This window comes from Saccostrea cucullata, unplaced genomic scaffold (assembly GCF_032062105.1).
Source record: "Saccostrea cucullata isolate Sc308-1 unplaced genomic scaffold, CSIRO_AGI_Scuc_v1 ctg473, whole genome shotgun sequence".
Taxonomy (NCBI): domain Eukaryota; kingdom Metazoa; phylum Mollusca; class Bivalvia; order Ostreida; family Ostreidae; genus Saccostrea; species Saccostrea cuccullata.
This window is the reverse complement of record NW_026938446.1, coordinates 198,590-209,466: the sequence shown is the minus strand read 5'-3', so window position 1 is coordinate 209,466 and position 10,877 is coordinate 198,590. Positions and strand designations below refer to the sequence as shown.

General features: G+C 35.8%; 2 protein-coding genes across 6 annotated transcripts; one reads left to right on the top strand and one right to left on the bottom strand.

The window, feature by feature from the left end:
• Positions 1–2,488: 2,488 nt before the first annotated feature.
• Positions 2,489–7,559, bottom strand: LOC134250292 (TGF-beta-activated kinase 1 and MAP3K7-binding protein 1-like). 2 transcript variants are annotated; one of them, XM_062732640.1, is made up of 8 exons: positions 7,443–7,532; positions 6,371–6,407; positions 5,560–5,705; positions 5,017–5,170; positions 4,799–4,885; positions 4,415–4,553; positions 3,891–4,119; positions 2,489–3,597 (listed from the first exon to the last, which is right to left on the bottom strand). In XM_062732640.1, the coding sequence occupies exons 2-8, from the start codon at positions 6,404–6,406 to the stop codon at positions 2,763–2,765; spliced, it is 1,626 nt and encodes a 541-aa protein (XP_062588624.1). In that variant the 5' UTR covers position 6,407; positions 7,443–7,532; the 3' UTR covers positions 2,489–2,762. The 2 variants fall into 2 exon arrangements, with proteins under 2 accessions (XP_062588624.1, XP_062588623.1); XM_062732639.1 differs by lacking the exon at positions 6,371–6,407 and having other exon boundaries at positions 7,443–7,559.
• Positions 7,560–7,568: 9 nt separating this feature from the next.
• Positions 7,569–10,847, top strand: LOC134250293 (LYR motif-containing protein 1-like). 4 transcript variants are annotated; one of them, XM_062732642.1, is made up of 5 exons: positions 7,569–7,634; positions 7,960–8,179; positions 8,353–8,413; positions 8,912–8,943; positions 10,723–10,847. In XM_062732642.1, the coding sequence occupies exons 2-5, from the start codon at positions 8,027–8,029 to the stop codon at positions 10,840–10,842; spliced, it is 366 nt and encodes a 121-aa protein (XP_062588626.1). In that variant the 5' UTR covers positions 7,569–7,634; positions 7,960–8,026; the 3' UTR covers positions 10,843–10,847. The 4 variants fall into 4 exon arrangements, with proteins under 4 accessions (XP_062588626.1, XP_062588625.1, XP_062588627.1 ...); XM_062732641.1 differs by having other exon boundaries at positions 7,584–7,647; XM_062732643.1 differs by having other exon boundaries at positions 7,589–7,725.
• The last annotated feature ends 30 nt before the right edge of the window (positions 10,848–10,877 follow it).

Here is a 10,877-nt window from a genome sequence, read left to right as displayed (position 1 = left end):
TACCGTCACAGTTCTACTTATCTCAAAACGACATTGATTTTCCATTAAAAAAAAATCTGCTTTTCCGCAACAAATAATACTGCTTTTCTAATATTATATTATATTAATATAATTATATGTTTAGTTTTTGCTTTTCGGGGACTTATATTTTAACACATCCCTCTGTCGTTAGCCAAGTAAAATATATTGCCCATGCTTAGTACGACCAATTATAAACATTGATCACAAGAGGCCAATGGGCCACATCGCTCACCTGAGTACTGTGGCTAGGAAAAAGTAGAAATTGGTTTATTAATGAAAAGTTTAAATCCAAAAGTAGTTCCATGACCAGTCATGGCTTTGCTATTCTACACAAACCGAGGATGTTCTTATATAAATATGATAAATTATGGCTTTGTTATTCTTGAGAAGAAGATTCTTAAAGAATTTTCCTATATATTTCTATATAAAACTTTGGTCGGCCATTTTGGCCCTACTCCCGGGGGTCATGATTTGAACAAACTTGAATCTACACTACCTGAGGATGCTTCCATATAAATATGATGAATTATGGCTTTTTTATTCTTGAGAAGATTTTTAAAGAATTTTCCTATATATTTCTATGTAAAATTTGGTTGGCCATTGTGGCCTCGCCCTACCCCCTGGGGGTCATGTTTTGAACAAACTTGAATCTACACTACCTGAAGATTTTCCCCATAAGTTTCATCTTTCCTGGCACAGTGGTTCTTGAGAAGAAGATTTTTAAAACATGTCACCAAATTTTCATTAATTCCCTATTATCTCCCCTTGAATGAGGGTGTGACCCTTCATTTGAACAAATTTGAATCCACTTCACCCAAGGATACTTTGTGGCAAGTTTGGTTGAAATTGCCTAGCGGTTCTTGAGAAGTCGAAAATGTGAAAAGTTTACAGACAGATGGACAGACAGTCAGACGGACGCTGGACAAACTGTGATCAGAAAAGCTCACTTTAGCCTTCGGCTCAGGTGAGCTTTAAATGATGTCATTTTTTATTTGATATAAAGTCACCAAGGGTCCAAGTAAAATTTAACATATTTTCATCTAAAAACTAGAGGTACTGTGAGCAATGAGCTCACTAAATGATACCCCCCGCCTCCCATATGGATATAATGGCAGTGTCCATGTTTTGCTCTGGAAAATTAAAAATACTGAGTATATGTCAGATCAAAAAGTAAAATAGGAGGTCACAATGGCAATATGTAATTAAGAATCTGTGAAAGTTTCATTAAATTTCCTTCAGTGGTATGAGAGGAGTTGCGGATAAGAGATGGGTACCCCAAAGCGTAACAGACGGACGGACGGAAATACAAATTACTATATACCCTCCCACTTTTCAAGCGGGGGGTATAATGAACAGATCTGATTATTCAGAAATTCACAAGGTCAAAAGAGGCCCATGGTGAACCTTGTTCTTTGTGCTCCCATTACCAAATACTACAGTAACATCATCTCAGATCTGCCCATTTCCCCTGCATTATACTAGTAATACACCTGTTTGTGCATTATGTATACAATTAAAGAATATACAATGGATAAGCAACAGCAACTGTATTCTTAAAATTTCAAGACATTAATTCCGGAATATCCAAAAACCTGTAAATAATATCCTTGTATTTACATTAGGCAGTTAAGAACACTAAACATAGAATGTATGTTACTAAGTATATACATTGCCAGCCATCATTGAATGCAAATATCATGAAGGCTTGACCTTAACTTCAAAACAAACAGCAGACAAAGGTTTTCATTAATCTTAAAGTGACAGATGAAGAGAAGCCTACGAAATTTTCAGCAGCAGGCTAGATAATTAATCCCAATGGATTAATTGAACCTCTCTCATCATTTTCTTCTAAAGTTACAATAAGAACTTTTTTCAGTATTAATGATAGAATGGGGTTTTTAACAAGAGGCCCATGGGCCACATCGCTCACCTGAGCACTAAGGGTAGGAAAAAGTAGAAAATGGCTTTTTATTGTAAAGTTTAAATCCAAAAGTAGTCCCATGACCAATCATGGATTTGCTATTTTTTAGAAAATGATTTTTAAAGAATTTTCGTATATAGATCTTTAAAAACCTTGGTCGGCCATTTTGGCCCCGCCCTACCCCTTGGGGTCATGATTTGAACAAACTTGAATCTACCCTACCTGAGCATGCTTCCATATAAATATGATGAATTATGGCTTTGTCTTTCTTGAGAAGATGTTTAAAGAATTTTCCTATATATTTCTATGTAAAAATTTGGTCGGCCATTTTTTGGCCCCGCCCTACCCCTGGGGGTCATGAATTTGAACAAACTTGAATCTACCCTACCTGAGCATGCTTCCATATAAATATGATGAATTATGGCTTTGTCATTCTTTAGAAGATGCTTAAAGAATTTTCCTATATATTTCTATGTAAAACTTTGGTCGGCCATTTTTTCAGTTTATCACCTATATGGAGAGGCACGAGGTACAAAACTCTGAAAATTTTGAACACTTTCAAATTTTTTTAATTGTCTAAGTTAATATAAGTAAATTACACCTTAACAACACTGTAAGGCTTTTCCATGTAAAATGTATCGGTACATTACATGTAACACTAGACAATATTAATAACTGTAGAAAAAACATTTCATGAAAGAAATGTCAAGAGAATATAACTCCTTTCGAGAAAATATTATCCTAGAATTCAAAATACGAAGGATCTTCTATGACTTTGATTTTTTGACTGATATTTTTCTCCCTGGCTAAGAGTTCAGCTTCAATTTTCAGGTGCTGACATGGAATCAAGTTCTTCAGTAATGGGTTCATATGCTGATTTGGGTTTGGTTTCTGCATGCAGAGATTCAATTTGTGAGTCAGTCAGTTTTTTAATGGCCTCATAAAATTCAGAGAAATCCACATAGGCCTCCACTCTGCCATTTTCGTCCAGTTCCAGCTTATTGGGATTATAGAACCTGGTGGGAAATCTCATTTCTCCACTGCTCTGAGTGGAGGACTCCGTGCTGGTGTAGGTGTGGTTGGTCTCATTGAAAGTAGATTCCAGAGTGGACGAGAGTGTGTCCCGAGGTGGTGTCTGAGCGGGGGTGGGGGTTCCTGGGGTAGAAGATCCACCAGACCCACTGTGGTTCTCCACCCTCTCGGCAGTGCTGAGGTTGGGTATGGTCACTGTGGGTGGCAGGTTTGTGGGGCGGGGACTGTAAAATGGCACAGACACTGGGTGATAGGCCCCACCAGCAGTTGGACTGCTTATTGCATTGGCAAGAGGGTAATTAAAGTTTCTCACTAACAGTGTAATGTCTCCACGTTTCTGACAAATCTGTTTCATTTCTGGCGTTCCTCCGATGAAGGCGTCGTGGTGAATTCGGACAACTTTATCTACCACTGCCTGGGCTACACCATTAAGTGTGGACTGCTGAGAAAATTCGGCTGCCACCATTCGGGCAATGTCAATGTTCACACGATCTGTGTTGGTGGCAGCTTGTAAAGCCTGGTAGAGACCGTCTGACATAATGATCAGAAAACTGGGACGGCTTCCAATCTCAATGCTTCCATGAACAAAGGGGTCAGCAATCACAGGCTCCCTTATTGCATTTCTAAAACACAGAAAAAAAAATATATCAATTACGATATTTACAGCTGCATAGAAAATATCAAAATAATATAATTATTTCTCAGAATTTGCTACCACACTCCTACCTTCCAACCCAAGTATGGGTGGTTATTTTTCAAGTCTGACCTGACACATAGGCAAAGGGATAAAATCCAAAGATATACCAACAGAATGAATGGCAAAGCAAAATGCCTCTCTCATATCATGGCAGGGCAAATAAAAAACATATAGATGGAAAGATATCTGACACTAACCCAGAAGACTTGTGAAACGTACCGTAGAGTCTCAATGTCTTTGTACCCCCCTTTAACGTGGTAGTCCCCTATACACCTGGTGCTGTCAGAACTGCCCACCCTCCTGTGCTGTTTCAGCTTCTCCACGTCCACCCCTAAATGAGACAGTCTGTTCAGCTCCTCCTCGTTGGAGAGAGAATGGTCCACGGAGAGCTGGATCACCTTAAAAACACCGCCCTCGTCTGTCTGACAGAACAAGGCTCGTGTGTCCCCTGAAATTAAATTAGAACTATGAATATTCTGTAAAAGTACTATCTGCTGTGTGGTATTAATTTACGCTACGTATGCAGTCATAAATTCTCCATGGAATTTTTCTTAAGGGTTTCTAAAGTATATTTGAAACATATAGATAAAGCAATCTAAGAAATCCATGTAATTTTCTACTTGTGGTTTGAATAAAAATTGTGATTGCATGGAATTCTGAACCTGCTGAAAAAAGTATGTTGAAAGTAAATGATAAATTTCAACAAATGGCGTTCATTTTTTTAAAACTTAATTTTAACTTACCAACATTGGCAACATATAACTTGCATTTATACACCAGAGCTACAGTTGCAGTTGTCCCCCCTGTTATTTCCCGCTCCAGGTCGTCTAGTTTCTTCATGACGTCTGGGAACTGATTTAAAGCCTCATAGTGCCCTATACCCTATAGTAAAAATAGGGTCAAAGATCAAGCACGTTACAAGAATGTCTCACAAATATAACTTACAACGGTTTTCATTTATTTTCGTACATTTTATCATATGAAACTGTTTTCAGAAAACTTGAGTTATTACATGGCTTTTAATACCACAACTGTATTAACTTAATTGCCCTTTTTTTGTTTTTGTTCCTATATATTCAAAGAACAACATCCTGATCCCCTAAACACATATTTTTCTTGGTACATACCTCAGGCAGCTGTAGCTGTATTGTTGTTTTCTCTGCAAAAATGTGATCAATAGACTCAAAGAAACTCTTCTCAACAGCTATAAATGCCTGCAAAATAGAAAATGAAATTTTTTTCTCTCAAGTTATTCAGATGATATTGTCTCTGCAACCCTTCTTCACATTCAATGGCAATATTTCCTTTCCTTTAAAAAAAATTCTAGACCATACAGTGCATTAACCTGATTCAGGAGATCTTTAATATCCTCATCAGTTGTCTTCCCTGACAGTTGCCCTAGCAACAGCTCGGCTGGCATCCTCTGGGCGGCAAAGTTAGCAGCTCTGCTGCCGTCATGTCCATCAAACACTCCATATAGATAGCAGTCCTCATCATGCCTACAATATCACATCCTTTTGAAAAAAAATTCCTGGGATTTCGGATTTCATTACACATTTTCTGCTGCTCAAGATACAGATGAAATAGGAGTACATTGTAACTGATTGTGACATTATATGACATTTCTGATAAAACAGAATCTAGCTTCTGAATTTCTCTTTCATGATATTAAATATGTGACCTATCAGAAAAACATGTTATTCCCACCTTTTTTCAATTGTTGGATTTTATACCTCTCTCACTTTGCATATTTTGTTGGCAATAAATTTCAGTCGTCCTTCAAGGTTGATTTTTACTTGCCAAAAAATCTCTCAATTATCAGGATATGTTCTCCAACAATTCATCCTGTGCAGGATTATTTCTTAAACACACAGAATAATACTCTTACATTTTGAATTTGAAATGGAAGCTGCAGTCCTCGAATTCATGTTCCTCTCGTCTGATGCCATCCTCTCTGTAGATCTGATTGGTGGAGAAGCCCACTCCCGATAGCGGGCACACGGGCAAGTCATCAGTCCAACTCAAGGCATGTCCCTAAGTAAACAAAACAAACTGTGTTAAAGAAGTCAATGGTTATCAAGATCAGTCATCAGTCAAACTTAAGACATTTCCCTGAGTAAATACTTCAAAATTTTTAAAGAAGTCAATGATTAAGTTCACTAATTAAATTGTACATTTGTCTAATAAAGGAAAGAGTACATGAAAACAAATGTACCGGTAAATTATGGATCAATATTTTTAATGATTTTTTCTAAACTGAAGTTTCTCATCTTAAAAGCAAAGCACCCATCATCAGCATCATGGCCATGCCGCAGTCATCATCAATTTAATTTATTGCTAGCATTTTCTTTTTTTCATGTTCACCTAGTAACCCACTGCTTTTAACACAAATATCTCCTTCTGAATACAAGCCTTTATTTATACAATAGAAGCAAATAAGTGGTAAATTTAAACATATTTGTTAGTCTCTCTTTATACTTATCTCTGAAAAAATTTTGCATAGCTTTAATCAAAATGTAAATAACAACTCTGAACATATTAACATTTAAGTAAAATTCAAAATTGAAGAAATACTGCATACATGTATAACAGAAATCATTAACATGTCTTGAGAATACTGGGATAATAGAGATGCAGGACAATTAACATGCAGCACAAACAAAGAGAAATTTCTAATCTTATTTTCACAATTATCTTACTAGTGGAAACATCTTGAAACTTGGATATTTCAGCATGCTGAAGATAAACAAAGATCAAACTTTAAAAACAGAAACTATACCAATTGAATTGACTAAAAGAAACACTGACTTCTGCTTCATCTTCATTCGGTGAAGTAATGAAAAACACAAAAAGAGGTTTTAAAAATTAAAGTTAGCAACATGAACAGAAGAGATGTGTCAGACGGAAAGTTGATATAAGCCTGGGAAGCTTAGTCGGTAGAGCACCTGACTACTGATGCAGGGGTCCCGGGTTCTATTTCCAGTCCATCCATACATTTTTAATTTCCTGCTACAGATATTTGGGTTATGTCTTCAAGGGCAAAGACCATTTAAGGAGGGATGATTATGGAAATTGTTTGGGCATGGATATTGGTCTGGATAGCTTAGTCAGTAGAGCATCTGACTAGTCATGCAGGGTTTCTGGGTTCTACTTATGGCCCAGTCACACATTTTCTCCTTTCCTGTTGCAGATTTTCTCGTCCTGGCACCAAATCTGTAACAGGTTAGGGGAAATCTTTGGCTGAACCAGTAATTAAACCCAGGACCCCAGCATCACTTGTCAAGTGCTCTACCCACTGTCTCCCTATCCAAACCTGGATATCCACAGCCCAAACGGTTACACATTTCTCCTTTCCTAGTATGACAAATGCATTGCAAGTAATAGCAAGCTGATTATCTGCATAAATTCTGATGTTCCTAAGTATTGCAATACGATGAGCTTGTTGTTATAACAACTTTGAGGAGAATTTTCATGGTATTGTTACTATAACAAGAAAACTTGTTTGTCAATCAACTTTTAGAATGAATAGAAACTGACAGTAAGTAAACATTGTTCAACAAGCCCCGAATAATGGGATTTTGTTTCAGTTAGCCTAGTACTGAGATAAACTCGGTTCTTTCATATTAAAATGTGACTGGTGCCAGTGGTGGCAGATCTGACAAGAGCACTACCTTCGATCCGACATTGTGGGAAGAATCATTTGTCAGAGTATAGGACCTAGTAAGGAAAATTTTCGTAGTATAAACATGCAAAAATATATTTTATACACACATGTGAACCAATTCGTGGAGGCGATCCTACTACCACAACACCATTTGACAGCAAACCACCAGACATAATTTCCCCACATAGGGAAAATCCCGGATGTTTAGCAATTGAAAGCGTCACTTCCGCTTTCGTTTTGCAAGGGCATGTGTTGCTTTCGTTTTGTTTTGCAGTAGACCTTTCCATCGTGTCTTCGCTGTAAGATTTACAGGTTGGTATAATAATTTGTGGAATGGTGATAACTGTTTAATGATTAACAAGAGCTTTTGAGTGATGTATATCTTAATAGGTAAAATCAAATTTTAGCAGTCTTGTTTAGAAATGCAGAGTTAGCACTGTTGTTGTACCGGTAAATGTATTTTACAACTGATATTTATAGGCACAGGTTGTTATAAAGTATTGTATCAAATCAGGTTAAATGTGCACCAAAAAACTAAAAATATGGTTTTAAAAAATCTAGAAATATGAATCACTGTATTTTAAATGAATATGTCTCTCTATTTAATTCATAATTCTGTTGCAGAAATTTGCACAGTTATGGTCATTTGAATATTATTATTCTGGCTGCTCATATGTAAAGGAGAGAGGACATGAGTCTCCGTAAGGAAGTCCTCAGACTTTACAGAAGGATTTTCCGTTTGTCCAGAACCTGGCAGTCTGCTACAGGAGACATCAAGGAAACAGCTGCAGAAAAACAGTACATAAAAGACGAAGCTCGAACACTGTTTAGGAAGAATCAAAATGTAAGATGTTTGATTATTATATATATGATGATTTTAACTGTCCCTGAGTGACATCTGAGGACAATTATTTTAAACTAAATCATTAACTTTTGTCAATTTTTAAGAATTTTCTGGTGATTTAAATTTATAATATATAATAATAATTATATCACAATGATATTGAAATATTACAGCTCACAGATGAAAAAGAAATACAAGAGCACATAAAGGAAGCAGTTACAAGAATAGAAATGGGTAATTGATTGCATATTTATACATCCAGTACTGAGTGAAATTGAGAACAACGAATAACTTTATTGTTTGACCTAAGTGTCATGTTTTTTTAGTTTTCTTTATCCTTAAGAAAACTAAAAAAAAAACATGAAACTAATACATATATGAATAATTACTGTAGATTCCTTAATTTATGCATGGAATTAATTATCGCGTAATTTTGTGAGAAGCATCAAATGCGAAATAAAATTACACGTTTTTATTTTTATGGTGCTGAAATCTATGTTGAAACTCTTGATATTAATCGTCCATTCGCAAATTCTTATTCTCGCGATTTGCTGTTGAAGAGCCCATTTGCGATAAAAAGTACTCGCGAAAAATAAGAAATCTACAGTAATCTAGGTGTGGTGATTTAATTGCCGATTGAACACGCTTGCTTCAAGTTTTACTGAGTGTCAAAATTAATGTGAAATTCAGAATGTATCTTGTAATTAATTTACCTAATTTTATATTTTTCAGCTTTGCATTATGGGACACCATATCCAAGACATGTAAGTATAATGGTCTGTTTTGATAAATCCTGGAAGATGTCATGAAGAATTTTTTAAGAAGAGGCCTGTAGTTCATAATGTTAACCTGTCGTGAATAACTTCAGTCCTATTGTTCTTCATATTTATATTCCTATGAAAAATTATTACCCCATATTGTAACCCCTTTCTAACTCTAAAAGAGCCATAATTTTTTACAACATTGCAATGATTTGATATCATTATGATTAATAACTTAGCCTTCCTGTAATGAAGAAGGAAATTCTCCTGTATACCAGTAGATGCATTTAATACTAAGTATGTAAAAAATTTGATCCCTCTTTTGGCCAACTCTATCACATTGTGCTTAAAGAAAATAATCCAGTCGACTTGGGAGTGTTTGCATAGCAAAAGTGTGAGTGTGGTGCAGGTGAACTGAAAGACTCCTGATTTTAGAATCTGGATCTACTACTAAATAAATATAACCCGGCCTCTATAAACTGGAGCAGAGAAAAAATGGCTAACATATTACAACTTACATTGCTGTTTTTGAAGTCAATAGGATGATTTAGTCTCCTGAGTTTAAGGCTCATAATGTAATCAAACTTAAAGGGAAACTAAAACTTCATATTGACTGAAAAAACAGTAGTTATTGCTATTTATTATAGGTACACTGCATAAACTAATTCGAAGCAAACCAATATGCCATCTTGTTTACATTTGCTATGCCCTAGCCCAATGCAGAGATCAGAGAAAAAGGTTGAATTTTAGGTGCAATGTATATAAAAAAAAATATAATGTCAGACACATAGCACCATTTTGAAAAGGACAGTACTGTAAGATAAATATATGAACCAGAAGTCTCTGTCGAGACTGTAGCTCTACTGGTTTATACTTAAAACAATTAAAGGTAGAGAAAAGTAGCAGTTGGGACTTGAAACTTTAAAACAGCAATAAATAGAAAAATGATCCTTGCCACTCATCAAAAAAACTGATGCACAGAATTATGTATCTTAGTATAGTCTACTTGTGTGCCAAGTTATATTGAAATCGGACCAAACCTGTAGGAGGAGTAGCATTTTGAAAAAATTTCACAGAAATTTCTTTTTTTAGTAACCATGTCAACACCGTTCATCAAGGCAAAAACCGATGCACAGAATTATGTATCTTAGTGTAGTCTACTTGTGTGCCAAATTATATTGAAATCGGACCAAAACTGTTGGAGGAGTAGCATTTTGAAAGAATTTCACAGAAATTCCTATTTTTAGTAACCATGGCAACACCTTTCATCGAAAGTAAACACCCATGCACAGAATTATGTATCTTAGTGTAGTCTACTTGTGTGCCAAGATATATTGAAATCAGACCAAAACTGGAGGAGGAGTAGCATTTTGAAAGAATTTCACAGAAATTTCTATTTTTAGTAACCATGGCAACATCGTTCATCGAAATCAAAAACCGATGCACAGAATTATGTATCTAAATGTAGTCTACTATTGAAATCAGACCAAAACTGTAGGAGGAGTAGCATTTTGAAATCAGACCAAAACTGTAGGAGGAGTAGCATTTTGAAAAATTGTTTACAGACAGACAGACAGACAAACAGCTAGACAGAGGGACGGACGACGGACGCATTACTATCGCATAAGCTCTTCTGGTCTCTGACCAGTAGAGCTAAAAACTCTTTGACAAACCCCTGAGATAAAATTTTTTAGGATTTAAACCCTGTAGCAGTTATTCCCCTTGCACTAAAGTATTTTCTTTTTGACATGTAAGAGTTATCTTTCTTATCATGTGTTTCAGGTCAACTTTCCTCAGCATGTGTTGGCACCATTGAGCTCAAAATTAAAGAAAGCTCAAAAGAGACAGATCAAAGAATCTATACCACTTTACTGGAAATCTTATGAAGACTCAACAAAGTGAAATTTTTTTAAAAGACTTAAATGTATTGTGACATT